This window comes from Eulemur rufifrons, chromosome 23 (genome assembly GCF_041146395.1).
Source record: "Eulemur rufifrons isolate Redbay chromosome 23, OSU_ERuf_1, whole genome shotgun sequence".
NCBI classification, from domain to species: Eukaryota; Metazoa; Chordata; class Mammalia; order Primates; family Lemuridae; genus Eulemur; species Eulemur rufifrons.
Window position 1 is genome coordinate 3,770,247 of NC_091005.1, and position 21,404 is coordinate 3,791,650.

The window sequence follows — 21,404 nt, forward strand, 5'->3', positions numbered from 1 at the left end:
ACCTGGCTAAGTTAACACAGAAAACTAACCATCGCAGTCTACCTCTTATTAATTTGGTACATATACACATCTCCTTAAACCATATTTAATGTCCAAATAAAAGCAAAAACAAGGTCATACTTCCACGTAACATGGTACAACTGTCGGTGTACGGCTGAACATACATTATCCCTTTCCCCAGAAGAGGTTTCAAAGTCCTTGGAGGATGTTCCTTGATATCCTATAACTTTATTTAATACTATGATATAAAGCTAGCAATACTTAAATACAGTGATGTAAAGAGACTACATCCTGTCAGATCAGCGGTGGCATTAGCTGTACGAAAACAAGCTCAGGGCTTCCCACTGATTCTGCATTATGGTGAGTTGTATAATTATTTCATTATACATTACAATGTAATAATAATAGAAATAAAGTGTACAATAAATGTAATGTGCTTGAATCATCACAAAACTATCCCCACCTGTCCATGGAAAAAGTGTCTTCCATGAAACCAGTCCCTGGTGCCAAAAGGGTTGGGAACCACTGGCCTAGGGCATCTCCTGTATTCCAGACATCCCCTTCCTTCCCCCCACCGTGGACTAGCAGTCCAATTTCTTCTTGGTAATCACAATAAATCTCCCCAGCGAGTACAGCAACTCCTTTCTTTGCCTGCTGATTCGGAGGTCAGAGGAGCCCAATGTGGCCTGGTGGCAGGTCTTAACTTCCAGTTCAAAGCAATCACTGTTTATCTCCCAGGGGAAGCATTCCTCCCTTTGGAACTAAGGCCTGGAGACCAGCAGTGCGGAGAGGAAACAGAAATTACGTTTATGCAGATCAAGTAAGAGTTTAGAAGGCTGACAATCTATTCCACTCCTAGGAACACCCTGATCAACTAGCCAACACCACGGGTCTCTACAAGTCAGGCTCTTCTGCTTTGTGCTGTCCATGACAACAGCCATGCCCACTTTCCTGTTGACAATCAAGTGCCTCCCCTTGGCCCCTGCCACCCTGGGATCCAGTCATCTCCACTGCACGCAGGATTCCCAATGCAGTGGCAGCAGTTCCCACTGCACTTTCTGACGACAGAGAAGAGCGACCACAGAGCTCTCCAAGGACGCTGGGGCTCTCCCTGCAAACTCATTTCTCACGGCTGAAGTAAAAGCTGTGCCCTCTGGACACCCCAGGTTGGATGAGCAGATACTACATCATAAATCCTCTCTAACATCTGCTTTACTCAACGTGTAATTAGACGGTCATCACATCAGAAAAAAATAACTTCACAGCAACATCTAGACTGATGTTGGACAAAGGAATGGGGCACTTTGCCTACCCAAGCTGACATATAAAATTACCTATGGCATATATTTAAATGAAAAGCAAATTCTTTATCAATGTAGAAATTAAGACTCAATTTTACTTCCAGACATAGCTTACTCTAATATATATTATGTGTATGTATATATATTTCTTTCTTTCTTTATTATTTATTTCTCCGTCTTTTTTCAAGCTGTCCGGGGTTGAGCTTGAGGTTTGCCCTTGTTTGAAAGATTTCAAGCAGTACAGTGGCGTTGAGGACATATTTAGACCAAAAAAATCTTTATCCTTTCCCTGCTCCTTCCTTGGAAAAGCTGACTGGATTCAGATACACTGGCACTATTGTCTAGCTCTACAACCTTAGGCAAGTTAACTAAACTTGTGCCTTAGTTTTCCTATTAGAAAATGGGTTCATAACTATTTCTCTTTTATTGGTCTTGGGAGGGTTCGAAAACCTAAAATGACTAAACGGACTGATACAGACTAGCTGCTGTGTAATGGGAATATTGAAAGGTAAGTGACCACTTTTCTTGCTTCCTTATTTAATGCAGGGTCTGAACACCCCTTACAATGATCCCTCCCTTGGGGCATCTCACAATTTCAGGCCCATGTCCTGGAGCGGTGTGGGCAGGGTGGGCTGCAGGGGAGCCCTTGGAAAATTGGACACAAGGAGGACCCAGACAAAGGTCCCCACGCATCCCCCTAGGCATGCAGAGTGAAAGGGGGCGAGGAAGAGCCCTGTGTCCCCCTGTCGCTGTGTACAGGAGGAACCCGCAGGCCCGCGGTGGGGATACGGACAGGACAATGCAGGGCAGCAGTGGCGGGGCGGGGGGGGGGGGGGGGGTGCAAAGGTCACATCCACGGCTTCCGTTCTGCACCAACTCCCTCGCTGCGCTCCCTCGCTCCTTCGATCTAGGGACGTGAGCACCAAGCTGGGGTAGCACCCGGGATAGGGGAAGGGCACGCGGGGGGCTGGAGGTGGGGCTCTCACGACCATCAGGGCTGGTTCCCGGAAGGCTCCGGGCGGCAGTGGCCGGTCAGCTCGGGGAAATTGGGCAGGGCGGGGAGCACAGCAGGGACACGGTGTACGGCCGGGCGCACAGCCCCTCCCGCGTGAGCGGGCGCCAGAGGAGCCGCCCCCGCGATGCGCACAAGGGGAGCGCAGGGACTCTGCGCCCGGCCCGCCCGCGGCGCACAGCCCGGCCCGGGACGCCGGGGCGGGTGCAAAGGGGGCGGGGCCTCTGCGCCCGGGGCCTCTCCGGACTATGGTGGGGACCGCAGCTCCTGGGCGCCACCGCGCCTTCCACCTACGCGACTGACCCTCGCCTCTAGCTTGGGAACTGCAGCCTCCCCCACCTCGGCTCGAAATGGACCCCAACTGCTCCTGCGCTCCTGGTAAGGGACGCCGGACTCCTCCACCCAGTGCTCTCTTCCTGGCCAGGCCAGGGGAGCATTCCCATCCTGCCTACGAGCCTCCCAAGAGCGGAGGGGACTGAGGCTCCAGGCTGACCTGCTCCGCGGCACCCACTTGGCCCGCGGGCTGCGGTCTGGGCCCCAGTTCGCTGTCCAGGCTCTGAGCAGGCGGGACGGTCGGAAGGCAGGGACGTTGCCTCCTCAGTCTTCCTGGGCTGGTCTGCAGCCTGGGCCCTTTCTTGCGCGTTCACAACAGGAGAGCACTTGGTCTTCAGAGCACGAGGGGAGAGAAGACGGGGCTTCTCTTCCTCTGCCCTGGGTGACAGAGGAGCTCTGAGGGCTGGTGCCGCACAGAGGAGGGGGCACTGGAGAGTGACTGCCCGAGTGCCCGACTGCTGTGCCTTGTGCCTCTCACTCAGTGCTCACTGCCTGTCGCTGTCTTCCTTGCAGGTGGCTCCTGCACCTGCCCTGGCTCCTGCGCGTGCAAAGAGTGCAAATGCGCGTCCTGCAAGAAGAGTGAGTGCGGGGCCTTCCCTGGGAGTCTGGGGCCGGGGCTAAGGTTCTGAGGGAACCCAGAGCCGATTCTGAGTGTAGTATTTCTGGAAACTGACCTTCCTTTTCCCTGTGGGCTATGTGATTCCGTCTCTGGGCTTTCTGCTCTGGACTCCGATGGGTCAGGAGAAACTTTTTCTCTTGATACACGAAGCCCAAAGGCACTCCCTATTGTTCCAGAACAGAGCTGTGCCACCCTAAAAAAAGAAAAACCCCTTCCAGGGCTGCGGGCAGAGCTTGTGCCAGGCCTGCAGTTGAGGCAGGAGGTCTCTGGTCAAGTCTGCTGTGACCTGTCACTGTGCCCTTTCTTCCCCAGGCTGCTGCTCCTGCTGCCCCGTGGGCTGCGCCAAGTGTGCCCAGGGCTGCGTCTGCAGAGGGGCATCGAACAGGTGCAGCTGCTGCGCCTGATGGCGGAGAGCCCAGCTCCCAGGTGTAGATAGAGGGACGTGCACAGACCTGGGTTTTTTTTCATACCGCCCTGACCCATTTCCTACATTCCTTTTTCTATGAAACACGTGAATGATAATAAAACACTTTTGACTTGATTCTAACTCTGATTGTCTTTGTGCACCTTGGAAATAAGGGTGGGGGGGTACTGAACTGGGAGGGCAGAGACCTGGGCTCTGGATGGGAATGTCAGCCCCTAACAGTCTGAGTGCCTTCAGGCAAGCCAGGTGACCTCACTGAGCTTCACCTTCTAGACAGTGGAAAGGCATTGTGCCAGGTCATGGGAGGTGGGAGGGACAGATAGAGAATCTCCTCTGTTCTCATGTCGAGGGCTGATGGTCCAGAAACTTCTCCATCCCTCATTTTCATTCTCTGACTTCCCTGCCCAACTTTAGTTTCCCGTTGGATTTGAGGGCTGAAAGTGACTATAGGAGGTGGAACCAACTCCACAGTTGCATGAATCATACCCAGGGATTCTGAAACTCCACAGTGAAGGAGCAGATTTTGTTTCCTATCCATTACAGACTTAAACCTTGCTAAATAAAATATTAACTTTGGAAATAATGAAATCAAACAATATAAAACCCATTTCTTAGATTCAACAGGAAACAGTCATAAATATATGAGGAAACAGGAAAATTAAAGATTTACAAACTCTGCAAGTACGCTCATCAATGATGTGCACTGCAGACTGGCAACAGCAGGCTGGCCCCTGGGTGTGGCCCACGCACCTTGAGCAGCCCTGGCCAGGGCTCCCCCACAAGGAACCATCAGTCTTGAGTTGCCCAGTGCCACTGATGGGACACTGGCTGACCCTGAGAGCTCCCTAATGTGACTTGGCCCTGAATCTTTGCAAGTTCCTGCCAAGGTCAGGCTGAATTTGGTCCTTTCTCAAAGTCCAGCCCTTGGCGACTTCAGAGGAGCAGAGGGTGGGCCGGATTTGGAGGGAATTGCCCAGCATTTTCCTGGTGAGATGAAGCGTGTGCGATCACTGGTTCCAGATGAAGGGCTTCGTGTCTGCCCATGCCGGGTGACGGCAGCTTCTGCAGTTTGGAGGGTGGGGTGTGCTCATTGGGAAGGGGTGAGGCCCTGGTGACTTGCAATGAAAGCCAGCGGTTGGTCCCCTGGCCATTTGCTCAGGGAGTGCTATCTGATGTTCAATCAAAGAGGAGGATGAGGTTCCTGGCCTAAAAGTCAGTACCAGGCTCACCTGTCGGTGCCCAGTCAAAGAAGATTTCAGGAGTCAGCATTTGGCAAGTGTGTGGGTTTCGGTGTCACGCAGTCCTGGTTCACAGCCCCCTCCACCACTTACTGGCTGTGTGGCCTGGGCAGGTCGCTGAAACTCTCTAGTTCCTCATTTGTAGAAAGGAGATTATAGCTCAATGTAGGCATTAAATAAGAAAGTGACTTGGCTCCTGGCTAGGGCTTAATGAAAGGTGGTGCCTGTGATCATTCTCTCCAGGTTGACTCACTTGGAGAAGGAACCCTGTTAGATCCCAACACGGGCTTGGAGAAAGGCTCACAGGTGTGGGAGCGTTGCTCTGGCTGGAAGCTGGGAACGGCAACCTGGCTGATGCCGTGCCAGGAGGAGTGTGGGTGACCTCGACCTCCTGCGGTAACGTCTCCTTCCATAAGACGTGGCCACGGCATTTGAGCAGAGATAAAAGACTTTCCCATCCTTCATGTCATTGCATCTTCATGAATGACAGCCACAGGCCTAATGACTGGCACGGCACATGTTCAGGGGCTGCAGTAATTTTGTCTCTTCCAGAGTAGTTAAGCGACCTGCCCAAGGTCTCACAGCTCAGAAGGAAAGAGATGAAAGAACTTATGATACAGGTGGCCTCATGCCCTGGTCCTTGCCACAGCTGCAGATCATGTCACTGGGTGCTAAACACTGGCTCTCTTGCTTCAAAGATAAAATGACCATGTGGCTCTTGGCTTGAGAGATGGGAACGGAACCCGAAGGAGGTCACAGAGCAATGCAGAGGGACCTGACCGCCAGCTCAGTGCTTGTCCCACAGCTGCCTCTGTGCCCAATTTTCAGTGTCCTCATCTTTCATGTGACTTGGTGGCATACGGTGGCGGGTGATGGCAGGATGCTGCAGTCACCTCATGAGGGCAAATCCCACCTCTGTTACTTTTAGCTGCAATGACACAACCTCTCTGTGTCTCAGTCTCAACAGTACAAGGGGAATAATAATGGCCTCTGGCTTGTTGGATTAAATGGTGCAATACATGTAGGGAAGTTAAAATGATGCCTGGCAAGTGGTCAGCGTTCTAGAATGTTGGCAATTGCTTAAATCCTATGATGTGTAATTAAAAATACATTATTCAGAGCTATTACTTTCTAAATCACTGTACATCAGGGATATTTATTTGTGCACAAAGCAGCCAGGCCTGGTGTGCTTCACCGCGTGCTCCATATTATTCTCACATGCCACATGCACATGTGACCTGTGGGCCAAAGAGTGCCATTACTCTTCCCACATCATTTCAACCAATCATAAGGCTACAGAGCTATGAACAAGGCTGTCTGTGCCTTGTGTCAGACACAGAAAAATGACAGCTATTTCTGCTACCACCTACACCACATTTTACTGAACATTTTACGCTGAAATGATTAAAATTTTCTTAAATCTATTTTTATGAAAAGGAAACTCCATACCATCACTGAGAATGAAAATCAGTCTTCTTCCAGATATAGAGGAAAGCAAGAAAATTATACATGTGTGCATATGTATACACACATCAATATTACATGAAGCATTGCTTTTGTCACTGCTGACGGTTGAGCTGGTGCCTTGCTATTGTTTAAAAGGTTTCCAGCGATAGAGAAGTGTTGAAGACATACCAGGGCCAGAGAAAGGTTCTTTCGCTTAAGAGGTAACTGGATTCAATTCAGTGCACACCTCCTAGCTCTGCAACGTTAAGCAAGCTGCTTGCAATCTTTTGGTTGTAGCTGTCTGATTTGTAAAACACGTTCATAAATAGTATTTCCCTTTAGGACTGTAGTGAAAGTTCAAAGAACAAAAGTGATTTAAAAGGGACTTGCACTGACTAAATGTTATGCAATAGTCAGGAATATTGAAAAGAAATACCCACTTGTCTTTCGTGTTTATTTAATGCAGAGTCTGCATATCACCTAAAGTGATGCCTCTTTTGGGGACATCCCAGAGTTTCAAAACGGCCGTCATGGAGTGGGGCGCTTGGCTGGGCTATGGAGAGATCATGGAGAATTATGTGCAAAGGCGTGCACAAATGTGTCCCTACCTCCCTGCAGGCGTAGAGATTGCAAAGGAGAGAGAGGCAGACTTGTATGTTTGTCGTGTTGCTGTGCACAGGAGCAACAAGTCCAGGGGACCCATGTGTGCATAGGGACAGGCAATGTGGAGGGGTGGGAAGAAGCAGAAGTCACCTACATCAACAGCCTGTCCTTTGCACACAACTCGCTTGCCAGGCTAACCAGCAGACGCCGATGCGAGACGTGAGCATGAGGCTGGGTTTGCACATGGACCCCGGGAAACGCGAAGCAGAGGACACGAGACAAGGTGGTGGGTGGGGTGGGGAGAGCGCCCGGACCACAAGGATGGGGTCTCAGGACGCTCGGGGCCCGGGGTGGCTGGTAATCTCGGGGAAATTGGGAAGGGCCGGCAGGACAGCCGGGACGCCGAGTGCAGCCAGGCACAAAGCCCCTCCCAGGCAACCGGGCGCCAAAGCAGCGGTCCCAGCAGTGAGCACAGAGCAGAGCTCGCCGATCCTGCGCCCGGCCCACCCGCTGCGCACAGCCGGGCTCAGGACGCGGGCCGCGGGCCGCGCTGACTCCGGGGCGGGTGCAAAGGGGGCGCGGCCTCTGCGCCCGGGCCTCCCCTGACCATAAAGGGACCGCGGGCTCCTGGGCTCCACCACGCCTTCCACCTGCCCTACAGCCTGATCGCCTCCCGCTTGGGACCTGCAGCTCGCCTCGAAATGGACCCCAACTGCTCCTGCGCCGCTGGTAAGAGACACCGACTTTCTCGTCCTTAGAGTACCCATTTCCCGGCTACAGGCAGGACAGATGGTCCTAGGAGGGGAGGTCTCATTTTGAGTTCTGGCTGAAGTGGACTCCTTTCGTTCGTAGTTCTAGAGCTTTCCCTCTTGCCAAGCGCCTTCCGCGCCCCTGAGAGCGTTGCCATTCTCCCAGTGCCTCTCGTTTCAGAGACGGGAGGACTCAGGCTTGCACCGTCCACAGCAGGAGGTCGGGGACTGCTAGGCTGAGCCCCAGTAGCCTGTCCAGCGTTTGCGTTGTCTTGGTTGGATGGAGACAGGGGACATTGCCCTTTCAGGATTAAGGACATAAGGGCCGTCCTAGCCTGTGGAGACACAAGTGAGGGTACACATCATTGGGCTGTGAGTGGGACAGGAGCAGCCAGGTCTAGCCTTGCGCTCAGCCCGAGGAGCTCTGAGCGCTGGCACCACACAGAGGTGGGGGCACTGGAGAGTGACTGCCCGAGTGCCCGACTGCTGTGCCTTGTGCCTCTCAGTGCTCACTGCCTGTCGCTGTCTTCCTTGCAGGTGGCTCCTGCACCTGCCCTGGCTCCTGCACGTGCAAAGAGTGCAAATGCGCGTCCTGCAAGAAGAGTGAGTGCGGGGCCTTCCCTGGGAGTCTGGGGGCTGGGCTGAGTCAGAGGAGGGGACCCAGAGCTCAGCAGACAGGAACAGGCCAATGACCAGCTTCCCTGCACCCCCTTCCCCTAGAACTGATTCAGGAAGAACTTTAGACATGGTTGATTTGCAGCCTTCATTCTTAGAATAGGGAAACAGAGGCCAAGAGAGTGCACCAGCCTGTCAAGCACAGACCTGATGCTTGAGGACTTTCCTCACTCAAGTGTATGGTTCTGGAGGTTGGCTTTCCATTGGCCACCTGGGCCCTGTCACTGCGTTCCAGTCTTATGCCCTGTCCTGGGCTCAGGTAGGGCTGGACATCTTTTGCATAGAAAGAGTCTCATCCCAAATATCCACCAGTTGTCTCCTGATAGAGCATGCCATCCTGAACTAAAGGCCATCGAAGGCTGGGGACAGATCTTGCGCCAGTCCTGCTGATGAGGCAGGGAAGTGTCTGGGCAAGTCTCCTCTGACCTCTCGTCTCCCTTCTTCCCCAGGCTGCTGCTCCTGCTGCCCCGTGGGCTGTGCCAGGTGTGCCCAGGGCTGCGTCTGCAGAGGGGCATCTAGCAAGTGCAGCTGCTGCGCCTGATGGCGGAGAGCCCAGCTCCCACACGGAAATGGAAGAACATGCACAAACCTGGATATTTTTCATGTTGCCCTGACCCATTTCCTATGGTTCTCTTCATTACTACATATGTGAACAATAAAAAAAAGTTATTGTTCTGACTCTGGCTCTTGTGTCCTTTGTACACCTGGGAAATAAGGGACCCCATGCCTAACAGAACCGGGACGGAGGATTGCATTGAGAGTCTAGAGACCTGGGTGGTGGGACCGTGTCTTGTCATCTTACACCCCGAGTGTCTTTTTTTTTTTGAGACAGAGTCTCACTTTGTTGCCCTGGCTAGAGTGAGTGCCGTGGCGTCAGCCTAGCTCACAGCAACCTCAAACTCCTGGGCTCAAGCGATCCTCCTGCCTCCGCCTCCCGAGTAGCTGGGACTACAGGCATGTGCCACTATGCCCGGCTAATTTTTCTATATATATATTTTTAGTTGTCCATATAATTTCTTTCTATTTTTAGTAGAGACGGCGTCTCGCTCTTGCTCAGGCTGGTCTCGAACTCCTGACCTTGAGCGATCCACCCGCCTCGGCCTCCCAGAGTGCTAGGATTACAGGCGTGAGCCACCGCGCCCGGCCCCCGAGTGTCTTAAGGGTACTTGTCTCAGGTTGCTTTTTCAGCTAAAATGTAATAGCATTATGCCACGTGATATACGGCATGGTAAGATAAAATGCATTACTATGAAAGAACTAAACACTAAATCCATTTTTGTATTCAGGAAACTTTCAGTAAATATATAAATAACAAAATATCAAAGAATTACAGACACCACACATTTGTCCCAGGGTGTGCACTGCAGACTGGAAACAGCTTGCAGACTGGCACCGGTGTGTGGATCACACACCTTCAGCAGCGCTGGCCTGGACATCCCCACAAGGAATCATCAGTTTTCGTTTGCCCAGTGTCACTGATGGGACTCTTGCTACCCCTGAGAGCTCCCTGCCGTGATTTCCTCCTGAATATTGGAAGCTCCTTCCCCAAGGTCAGGCTGAAATCTGCCCCTCCTTCCAATTCCAGCCTTTGGTTACTTCAACCAGGGAGGTGACCAGAGATGTGGAGGGAATTGCCCAGCAATGTTCCTGCAAGATGCCGTGTGGACAAGGACTGGTTCTAGATGAAGCCCTCTCGGTGTGCCTATGCACAGGTGATGGCATATTGTGCCATTTCTAAGGTGTGTGGCGTTCACTAGGAAAGAGGAAGGCCCTGCGTGATTTGCAGTTAGGACCAATGGTTGGTTTCTCTGGCTCTTTGCTGAAGGAATTGCTATTTGATGTTCAAAGAGGGAGACGAGTCACTTGGCCCAGGTGTCAGGACGACACTTGCCTGCAGGTGCTCTGTGCCAAGACAATTTCAGAAGGTAGCCGGGCCAAGTGCATGAGCTCTGGTGCCAGGCAGTCCTGGCTCACAGCCCACTTCTCCACTTACTGGCTGTGTGGCTGCCACCCGCTCAACCGCTCTGAGCCCCCACTTTTTCATTTTCAGAAAGGAGATTAAATCACTAGGTAGGGATTAAATATAATGGCGGCCCGTTACCTGGCCAGGGCTTAATATCAGTGATGTTATGGTCATTTGGTCCACCTGAACTTTCTGGAGAGAGAATCGTATTCATTCCCATCCAGTCCCCTGGGAAAGGTCCATCTGCATGGAAGCATTACTCTGGATTGGAAGTTGGGGATGGGACTGGAATCTTCCTGCTCTGCTTTCCAGGGCATGTAGACGACCTCTTGCACAAAACCCTCCAGGATAAGACACTGCCCTAGCATTTGGACAGAGAAAATGCCTTTCTTCCCCTTCAAGTCATGTGCTCTGCACACAAACCAGAGAGACAGACGAATGTGCAGGGGCTGGTGAGACTGGGCCACTTCCAGAGGAGTTAAGAACCTGCCCAAGCTCACACCGCCCGGAAGGAAAGGTATGAATGAACCTGTGCTACAACTATGCCCGTGTCGTAGCCACGGTGGCAGATCATGATGTCACTGGATGCTAGGATCTTCCTTCCACAGCAGAGCTGGGAGGGCCCTTGGTTAGTTAGCCCAATTGTGCCCCTGGCTTGACAGCTAGGAAACCGAAGCCCAGAGAGGTCACAGCGCTGTGCAGAGGGGTCTGACTGCCAACTCAGTGTTCTTCTCATTTTGTCTCTGTGCCAGAATTCAGCATCCTCGACCTCAAAATGAAAGTGTGACATATGACTGTGGTTGAGGCATGAGGCCTCAGTCAGACTACGTGTGTATATATCCTAGCTGTGTCGCTTATACCTGGTGACATAACCTCTCTGTGTTTCAGTCTCCCCCACTGTAAAAGGGGTATAATACAGTCAGTGGCCACATAATGACATTTTGGTCAACAAGGGACCGTATACAACATTGGTCCCATAAAGTTATAATACTGTATTTTTGCTGTATCTTTTTTTCTGTTTAGATATGTTTAGCAAATATTTACCACTGTGTCACAATTACCTACAGTGTTCAATACATAAACGCGCTCTACAGGTTTGTAGCCTAGGAGCAATAGGCTACATGGTGCAACATAGAGACGTAATAGGTTATACCACCTAGGTTTGTGTAAGTGCATTGTATGATGTTCACACAATGACAAAATCACCTGATGACACATTTCTCATGTCAGCAACACATGAGCATAATGAGGTCTCACCTAGAAGTAAATTATTCAATACATGTAAAGAACTTAAAGTGGTACCTTGTAGATGACAAGGGGGCTGTAATATTAACTTTTATTTTCTTCCTATTATTTATATCTGCTATGGCCTAAATGCTGTGTCCCTCCAAAATTCATATGTTGAATTCCAATTCCCAGTGTGTTGCTATTCAGATGTGGGGCATTTGGGGACTAGATTATGAGGGCAAAGCCCTCATGAATGGGATTAGTGCCTTTATAGAAGTGCCTGAGGGAGCTTGTTGACCTCTTCCATCATGTGAAGACCCAGTAAGAAGAGCACCCCCGTGAGACACGGGGCCCTCCCAAGCTATCAGTTACTTTGGTGCCTTGACCTTGGACTTCCATGCCTCCAGACATGTCCGGTGTTTATAAATTATTCCATCTAAGGTATTTCATTAGAGCAGCCTAAGTGGGCTAAGATAATGGCATAGTTAACAATTTTACCCCTGGCAAATAAGTCACGCCTGGTGTGCCTTGCTGTGTGTCCTATGTCTTTCTCATTCGCCTCATCAACATTCAACCTGTGACCCAGGGAGGGTCCTGCACTGTTTCCACAAAACAGAGATTGACACTAGAAATATAAAGCCATGAGCATGACAGTCCCTGTCCTCATAACAGATATGGAAGGATGCCTGCCACTGCCGCTACCGCCTGCACTGCTGTGTTACTTAATGTTTTTCTTTTAAATCATTCATATTTCCTAGGATATATTTATATGAAAAGCAAAGTCATGACACTACTGAAAAGAGAATCAGTTGTACTTGCAGACATAGAAGTTTGCCAAAAAATCACACATATTTATATCGGGTCTTCTTCCCCTTTTTGCTGCCAGGATTGACCTTGACACTTTGGTTTTGTTTTAAAGATTTCTAGTAGTAGAGAAGAGTACAGAGGTGTTAAAGACACACCTAGGCTAAAGGGAAGGTTTTATCATTGACCTCTTTCCTTTCGGAAGCTGACAGAATTCAGATCCACTTCCTAGTCTTCTCTGAGTCTGGGCTAGTTACTTAAACTTGCATTGTCATTGTCTGATTAGTAAACCAGGTTCATACACACTATTTTCCTTTGAGGTTGTTGTGAGGATTCAAAGATGGAAAATGATCTAAAAATGTTATGGACAGTTGTAGGAATAACAAAGGGGAAAAAACACCTTTCTTCCTTTCCTATTTAACGCAGGGTTTGCATATCACCTAAAACGCCTTTACTGAAGGCATCGCAGTTTCAAAATTGTGGTGTGTAGTGGGTGGGCCCGCCGGGCTATGGGGAGACCCTGTAGAGTTTTATGCAAAGGAGGACCCAGACCCAAATGTGCCCACACATCCCCCTCAGGCACGGAGAACGGAAGGGAGGGAGGCAGAGCCCTGTGTCCCCCTGGTGCTGTGTACAGAAGACACGTGGCCAAAGAGGTCTGAGGTGGGGACAGGGACAGCCAATGCGGGAGATGCAAAGGTCACATCCATGGCTTCCGTTCTGCACTCAACTCCCTCGCTGCGCTCCGCTCCTCGCTGCCATCGATCTAGGGACGTGAGCACGAGGCTGGGGTTGCACACGGAGTCCGGGAAAGGCCCAGGACAACGGTGGGGGCTGAATGTGGGGACACCATTGCGACCAGGGGCCGGGATGGCAATCTCTGGGAAATTAGGAAGGGCCGGCAGGACAGACGGGACGCGGTGTACCGCCGGGCGCGCAGTCCCTCCACCGTGAGCGGCCGGCGCCAAAGACGCCGCCCCGCGCTGCGCGCCAGCAGAGCCGAAGGATGCTGCGCCCGGCGCGTCCGCTGCGCACAGCCGGGCCCAGGGCCGCGGGCCGCGCCGACTCCGCGCGGCGGGTGCAAGGGGGCGGGGCCTCTGCGCCCGGGCCGCCCCTGGCAATAAAGGGACCGCGGGCTCCTGGGCTCCACCGCGCCTTCCATCTGCCCGACTGCTCCTTCGCCTCTCGCTTGGGAACTGCAGCCTCCCCCTCCTCGGCTCGAAATGGACCCCAACTGCTCCTGCGCCCCAGGTAAGGGACGCCGGGCTCTGCACCTTGCGATGCCCATTTTCCAGCCACAGAACAGACTGTCCCTGGATTTAACGAGATTTTCCAGCCACAGAACAGACTGTCCCGGGCTTTAACGAGGTCTTATTTTGAGTTCTGAGCTCTAGTGGGCTCCTTTACTGCGTCCAGTGGTGTCTTCCTGGCCCGGCTCCAGAGAGCATTTCCATCCTGCCTATTCCTCTATGTCAGAGTTGGGGAGACTGAGGCTCAAAGCTGTTCTTCTGCACCTCACCCATGTGGTCAGGGGGCTGCTGTCTCTGATCAGCCAGGATGGATGGGAGGCAGGAGACATTGCCTCTTGAAGGTTCAGGACAGAAGGTCCTGGCCTCAGTCCCAGTCTTCCTGGGCTGTGTCTGGAGCCTGAGACCTTCTTTGTGGAGTCAAAACAGGAGGGCGCTTGCCCATCCTCTGCCCTGGGTGGGAAAGGAGCTCTGAGGGCTGGCCCTGCACAGAAGAGGGGGCGTTGGAGAGTAATTGCCCGACTGCCCTACCGTCTGCATCTCACTCAGTGCTCACTGCCTGTCACCGTCTTCCTTGCAGGCGGCTCCTGCACCTGCCCTGGCTCCTGCACGTGCAAAGAGTGCAAATGCACGTCCTGCAAGAAGAGTAAGTGCGGGGCCTTCCCTGGGAGTCTGGGGGTTGGGCTGAGTTAGAGGAGGGACACCAGAGCAGGTTCTGAGTGCATGCTTCTAGGGAAATGGCCTTCCTTTCCCTCTGTGGGCTGTGTCATTCGCTCTCCAGGTTTTCTGCCCTGAGCTCAGATGGTGCAGGGAAGCCTTTCCTTGGGACACAAACCCCAGAGGAACCACCAATTGTCAGAACAGAGCCATGCCATCCTATAAACGGGTCCCCCGGGGCTGGAGCCAGAGCTCATGCCAGGCCTGCTCTTGGGGCAGGGAGGTGCTTGGTCAAGTCCACTCTGACTTCTCATCTCCCCTTATTCCCCAGGCTGCTGCTCCTGCTGCCCCGTGGGCTGTGCCAAGTGCGCCCAGGGCTGCGTCTGCAGAGGAGCATCGAACAAGTGCAGCTGCTGCGCCTGATGGCGGAGAGCCCAGCTCCCAGGTGTAAATCAAAAACGTGCACAAACCTGGATTTTATTTCATAGAACTCAGACACGTTTGCTACATTCCTTTTTCTATGAAACATGGGAATGATAATAAAACACTTTTGACTTGATTCTGACTCTGGTTGTCTTTGTGCGCCTTGGAAATAAGGGACTGGGATGGGGGACTGAACTGGGTGGGCAGAGACCTGGGCTCTGGATGGGAATGTCAGCCCATAGCAGTCTGAGTGCCTTTAGGCAAGCCAGGTGACCTCACTGAGCTTCATCTTCTAGACAGTGGAAAGGCATTGTGCCAGGTCATGGGTGGGGGAAGGAGATACAGGATCCCCTCTGTTCTCATGTCAAGGGTTGATGGCATAGAAACTTCCCCATCCCTCATTTTCATTCTCTGATTTCCCTGCCCAACTTCAGTTCCTCGTGGGATTTGAGGCCTGAAAGTGACTACAGGGGGTGGAATCCAACTCCGCAGTTGCTTGAATCCTACCCAGGGCTTCTCAAACTCCACAGTGAAGGAACAGATTTTGTTTCCTATCCATTACAGACTTAAACCTTGGGTAAACAAAATTATATTAATAATGGAGATAATGAAACAAAACACAAAATACAAAACCCATATTTAGATTGAACTGGACAAACACCAATAATTATATGAAGAAATAAAAGGAAAATTAAAGATTTACAAACTCTGCACATTCGCTCATCAATGATGTGCACTGCAGACTGGCAACAGCAGGCTGGCCCCGGGGTGTGGCCCACGCACCTTGAGCAGCCCTGGCCAGGGCTTCCCCACAAGGAACCATCAGTCTTCAGTTGCCCAGTGCCACTGATGGGACACTGGCTGACCCTGAGAGCTCCCTATTGTGACTTGGCCCTGAATCTTTGCAAGTTCCTGCCAAGGTCAGGCTGAATTTGGTCCTTTCTCAAAGTCCAGCCCTTGGCGACTTCAGAGGAGCAGAGGGTGGGCCGGGATTTGGAGGGAATTGCCCAGCATTTTCCTGGCGAGATGAAGCGTGCACGATCACTGGTTCCAGGTGAAGGGCTTCACGTCTGCCCATGCCGAGTGGTGGCAGCTTCTGCAGTTTGGAGGGTGGGGTGTGCTCATTGCAAAGGAGTGAGGCCCTGGTGACTTGCAATGAAAGCCAGCGGTTGGTCCCTTGGCCATTTGCTGGAGGAGTACTATCTTTTCTTCAGTCAAAGAGGAAGATGAGGTTCCTGGTCTACAAGTCAAGACCAGACTCACTTACCAGTTTCCTGTGCAGAGAAGAGATTTCAGAGGTCAACCTGTGTGAAGGACATGGGTTTTGGTGTCAGGCAGTCCTGGTTCACAGCCCACTTCACCATTTATGGGCTGTGTGGCCTGGACAGGTCGCTGAAGCTCTCTGAGCCTCTAATTCCTTATTTGTAGAAAGGAGATTATAGCTCAATGTAGGGAATAAATGAGAGAATGGCTTGGCTCCTGGTTAGGACTTACTAAACAGTGGCAATTGCCATCATTCTCTCCAGGTTGACTCACTTGGAGAAGGAACCGTGTTAAATCCCAACACGGGCCTGGAGAAAGGCTCACAGGTGTGGGAGCGTTGCTCTGGCTGGAAGCTGGGAACGGCAACCTGGCTGATCCCGTGCCAGGAGGAGTGTGGGTGACCTCGACCTCCTGCGGTAAAGTCTCCTTCCATAAGACGTGGCCACGGCATTTGAGCAGAGATGAAAGACTTTCCCATCCTTCATGTCATTGCATCTTTATGAATGACAGCCACAGGCCTAATGACTGGGATGGCAAATGTTCAGGGGCTGCAGTAATTTTGTCCCTTCCAGAGTAGTTAAGCGACCTGCCCAAGGTCTCACAGCTCAGAAGGAAAGAGATGAAAGAACTTATGATACAGGTGACGTCATGCCCTTGCCCTTGCCACAGCTGCAGCTCATGTCAGTGGGTGCTAAACACTGGCTATGTTGCTTCAAAGATAAAAAGACCGTGTGGAAGGTACCAGGTTTGCTCTTGCCTTGAGAGATGGGAACGGAACCCGGAGGAGGCCACAGAGCCATGCAGACGGACCTGACCGCCAGCTCAGTGCTTGTCCCACAGCTGCCTCTGTGCCAGAAGTCAGCATCCTCAGCCTTAAAATGAAAGTGACATCTGATTGTGGTTGAGCCATGATGCCTCAGTCAGACTACGTGTGTATATATCCTAGCCGTGTCGCTTATACCTGGGTGACATAACCTCTCTGTGTTTCACTCTCCTCTTTGATAAAAGAGATATAACATAATCATCAGCTGCACGATGACATTTTGGTCAACAAAGGACCCCCCATATACAACATTGGTCCCATAAGGTTATAACACGGTATTTTTACTGTTCCTTTTCTCTGTGTAGATAAACCAACACCTACCACTGTGCTACCATCGCCTACAGTAATCAATGCAGTAACACGCCGTACAGGCGTGTAGCCTCGGAGCAATAGGCGACATCGGATAGCATAGGCGTGTAGTAAGCTATGCCGTCAGGGTTTGTGTAAGTACGCTGTGTGATGTTTAAACAATGACAAAATTGCCTAACAACACATTTGTCATACAACGTCCCACCATTAAGCGATGTATAACTGTAATAGGGTGTGACTCATAGAAATAAATGATTTAATACATGTAAAAACTTAGAACCATGCTTGTCGATGGCAAGAGGGCTATAATATTAGCTATTCTTTTGTTATTATTAATATTATTCACAGCTGCCGTGGCCTAAGTGCTGTGTCTCTCCAAAATTCACATGTTGAAACCTAATTCCCAATGTGTTGCTATTACGAGTCGGGGCATTGGGAGGTGACTAGATGAAGAGGGTGGAGCCCTCGTGAATGGGATTAGTGCCCTCGTAAAAGAGGCCTGAGAGAGCTGCTCCACCCCTCCCATCACGTGCAGACCCAGCAAGAAGAGCACAGGTAGGACGAATGCTGCCCTCACACGGCACCAAATATGTTGGTGCCTTGATCTTGGACTTCTAGGCCTGCAGACGTGTGCAGGAAATTTCCATTGTTCATAAATTATTCCATCTAAAGTGTGTTGTCTTAACAGCCTGCGTGGCCTGAGTAATAGCATAGTTAACATTTTCACCCCAGACAAATCAGTCATGGCTGGTGTGCCTTGCTGCCTGTCCTATGTCTTTGTCGTCAGCCACATCAACACGAGGTCTGTGGCCCAGAGAGGGTCCTGCCTTCTTCCCACAAAATAGGCACTGACACCAGAAATACAAAGCCATGAGCAAGAGTCCCTGTCCTCATAACACGTATGGAAGGATGCCTGCCATTTCTGCTACCGCCTGCACTGCTGTGTTAACTGATTTTTTTTAAATGATTCATATTTACTTAGATGTATTTATATGAAAAGCAAACTTGTTACCGCTACTGAAAAGAGAATCAATTTTATTTCCCAACATAGAAGGTAGACATAAAAGGTACACCCATATGTGTGTACATGTGGATTTCTCCCTCCGGTATCACTTTTTCTGCTCCCAGGATTGACCTAGATGTTTGTTATTGTTTTCAAGCAGCAGAGAGGTGTTGAAGACACACCCAAGCTAAAGGGAAGCTTTATCAGGGACCTCTTTCCCTTGCGAAGCTGAAGCTGACAGAATTCAGATTCAGCAGTATCTCTAGTCCTCTGACCCTGGGCTAGTTACTTAAATTCCTTGCATTGTACTTATCTTATTAGTAAAAGAGGTTCATAAATAGTATTTCCCTTTAGGGTCGTTGTGAGGGTTCGAAGATGGAAAGTGGTTAAACAGGGCCTAACAGACTGGATGTTACAGACAGGAGTGGGAATATGGAAGGGAAAATAACCACCTTCCTTGCTTTCCTATTTAGTGCAGGGTTCGCATATCACCTAAAACGATGCCTTTGCTGAGGGCATCCTACTATTTTGAAATTGTGGTGCTGTAGTGGGTGGGCCCGCTGGGCTATGGGGAGACCCTGTAGAATTTTATGTAAAGGAGGACCCAGACCCAAATGTGCCCACACATCCCCCTCAGGCACGGAGAACCGAAGGGAGGGAGGCAGAGCCCTGTGTCCCCCTGGTGCTGTGTGCAGAAGACACGTGGCCAAAGAGGTCTGAGGTGGGGACAGGGACAACCACTGCCGGAGATGCAAAGGTCACACCCACGGCTTCCGTTCTGCACCCAACTCCCTCGCTGCGCTCCGCTCCTCGCTGCCATCGATCTAGGGACGTGAGCACGAGGCTGGGGTTGCACACAGAGTCGGGAAAGGCCAAGGACACCCGTGGGGGCTGAATGTGGGGACACCATTACCACCAAGGGCCGGGGTGGCAGGCAATCTCTGGGAAATTAGGAAAGGCCGGCAGGACAGCAGGAACGCTGTGTACCTCCCGGAGCACAGCCCCTCCCGCGTGAGCCAGCTCCAACCGGGCGGTCCCCACGGTGCACACTGTGCCAAGAGCTTGGGGATGCTGCGCCCGGCCCGCCCGCGGCGCACAGCCCGGCCCGGGACGCCGGGGCGGGTGCAAAGGGGGCGGGGCCTCTGCGCCCGGGGCCTCTCCGGACTATAACGGGGACCGCCGCTCCTGGGCGCCACCGCGCCTTCCACCTACGCGACTGACCCTTCGCCTCTCGCCTAGGAACTGCAGCCTCCCCCACCTCGGCTCGAAATGGACCCCAACTGTTCCTGCGCTCCTGGTAAGGGACGCCGGGCTCTGAACTGAGGTGGACTCCTCCACCCAGTGCTCTCTTCCTGGCCAGGCCAGGGGAGCATTCCCATCCTGCCTACGAGCCTCCCAAGAGCGGAGGGGACTGAGGCTCCAGGCTGACCTGCTCCGCGGCACCCACTTGGCCCGCGGGCTGCGGTCTGGGCCCCAGTTCGCTGTCCAGGCTCTGAGCAGGCGGGACGGTCGGAAGGCAGGGACGTTGCCTCCTCAGTCGTCCTGGGCTGGTCTGCAGCCTGGTCCCTTTCTTGCGCGTTCACAACAGGAGGGCACGTGGTCTTCAGAGCACTAGGGGAGAGAAGACGGGGCTTCTCTTCCTCTGCCCTGGGTGACAGAGGAGCTCTGAGGGCTGGCGCCGCACAGAGGAGGGGGCACTGGAGAGTGACTGCCCGACTGCTGTGCCTTGTGCCTCTCACTCAGTGCTCACTGCCTGTCGCTGTCTTCCTTGCAGGTGGCTCCTGCACCTGCCCTGGCTCCTGCGCGTGCAAAGAGTGCAAATGCGCGTCCTGCAAGAAGAGTGAGTGCGGGGCCTTCCCTGGGAGTCTGGGGCCGGGGCTAAGGTTGGGAGGGAACCCAGAGCCTATTCTGAGTGTAGTATTTCTGGAAACTGACCTTCCTTTTCCCTGTGGGCTATGTGATTCCGTCTCTGGGCTTTCTGCTCTGAACTCAGATGGGTCAGGAGAAACTTTTTCTCTTGAAACACGAAGCCCAAAGGCACTCCCTATTGTTCCAGAACAGAGCTGTGCCATCCTAAAAAAAGAAAAACCCCTTCCAGGGCTGCGGGCAGAGCTTGTGCCAGGCCTGCAGTTGAGGCAGGAGGTGCCTGGTCAAGTCTGCTGTGACCTGTCACTGTGCCCTTTCTTCCCCAGGCTGCTGCTCCTGCTGCCCCGTGGGCTGCGCCAAGTGTGCCCAGGGCTGCGTCTGCAGAGAGGCATCGAACAGGTGCAGCTGCTGCGCCTGATGGCGGAGAGCCCAGCTCCCAGGTGTAGATAGAGGGACGTGCACAAACCTGGGTTTTTTTTTTTCATACAACCCTTACCTGTTTGTTACATTTCTTTTTCTATGACATTTTTGAATGACAATAAACTCATCTAGACCATTCTGGCTCGGTGCCTGGTTTGCTGTTGGGTACGTGGGTGCCCCTTGGTTCTAGCTGGGTTGTAGAGGGACCCTTGAAGGAGGCTGGGGAGAGGGGATAACAGAAGTGTGTGTCTGGGTGCAAGGCATCCTGCAGTCTTGCCTGATTTCAGCTCTCTTTTGTGAGCTATGGTAGAGGGTTTATTCTACCACCTTCTAGAGACAGTTAATTGGTTATCCCTGTCCCTTTTGAGTATCTGTGTCACACTCAGCAGCCACCTATGGTGCACCTACTGCATACACAGTTAGGCATGTGGTTCTTGGTGGTGAAGGGAACATGGAGCTCACAGACTGCTGGGGAGAGACAGATAATTATGGAACACGAAGAAGTCTTGTAAAAAGGAAATACAGCTGTGATTGAGATGTACCCGGGTGAGTCTGAGTGACAAGCCCTTTCCCCTGGGACCTGGGAGCTGTGTTCCTGCCAGAGGGCGCAGCGAGGCGGAGGCCTGGAGTGGGAAAGAGTTTGCTGTGTGTCCAGGGGACAGAAAGAAGGCCCGCGTGTGCCCGTGTGTGAGGGGAGAAGCCCGTGTTCCCTTTGGAGAGGGGAGGGCAGAGCCCTCGTGCCTCATCCGCCTGACGGGCTCCGTCCTCGCTGCACTGCCGAGTCCCGTGGAGAAAACATGCTCAAGTGGTGTCCCTCTTCCCCCTCTGTCAGCACCCGTTCTGAATTTTTTAGGTCTAAGATGGGCCCAGGGAGCCTACATTTTTAATAAGTACCTAAATTTGCAACTCACTGAAGCAATCACATGGAATCATTCGGTGAAATAAAATGGATTCTGCCATTTCCTCTCTGGTCTCAAGACCAGGAAATATTTTCTACCC

General features: G+C 52.1%; 4 protein-coding genes across 4 annotated transcripts; all 4 read left to right on the forward strand.

Moving 5' to 3' along the window:
• Window positions 1-2,600: 2,600 nt before the first annotated feature.
• Window positions 2,601-3,806, forward strand: LOC138402140 (metallothionein-1E-like). Its single transcript, XM_069497871.1, has 3 exons — window positions 2,601-2,691; window positions 3,160-3,225; window positions 3,578-3,806. Exons 1-3 carry the CDS (start codon window positions 2,664-2,666, stop codon window positions 3,667-3,669), a joined length of 186 nt encoding a protein of 61 aa, XP_069353972.1. The 5' UTR covers window positions 2,601-2,663; the 3' UTR covers window positions 3,670-3,806.
• Window positions 3,807-7,600: 3,794 nt separating this feature from the next.
• LOC138402139 (metallothionein-2-like) lies at window positions 7,601-9,078 on the forward strand. The gene is made up of 3 exons (XM_069497869.1): window positions 7,601-7,705; window positions 8,263-8,328; window positions 8,850-9,078. Exons 1-3 carry the CDS (start codon window positions 7,678-7,680, stop codon window positions 8,939-8,941), a joined length of 186 nt encoding a protein of 61 aa, XP_069353970.1. The 5' UTR covers window positions 7,601-7,677; the 3' UTR covers window positions 8,942-9,078.
• A 4,128-nt stretch (window positions 9,079-13,206) lies between these two features.
• On the forward strand, window positions 13,207-14,857 carry LOC138402144 (metallothionein-1E-like). The gene is made up of 3 exons (XM_069497875.1): window positions 13,207-13,645; window positions 14,222-14,287; window positions 14,630-14,857. The coding sequence occupies exons 1-3, from the start codon at window positions 13,618-13,620 to the stop codon at window positions 14,719-14,721; spliced, it is 186 nt and encodes a 61-aa protein (XP_069353976.1). The 5' UTR covers window positions 13,207-13,617; the 3' UTR covers window positions 14,722-14,857.
• A 4,329-nt stretch (window positions 14,858-19,186) lies between these two features.
• Window positions 19,187-20,542, forward strand: LOC138402143 (metallothionein-1E-like). Its single transcript, XM_069497874.1, has 3 exons — window positions 19,187-19,416; window positions 19,894-19,959; window positions 20,312-20,542. Exons 1-3 carry the CDS (start codon window positions 19,389-19,391, stop codon window positions 20,401-20,403), a joined length of 186 nt encoding a protein of 61 aa, XP_069353975.1. The 5' UTR covers window positions 19,187-19,388; the 3' UTR covers window positions 20,404-20,542.
• The last annotated feature ends 862 nt before the right edge of the window (window positions 20,543-21,404 follow it).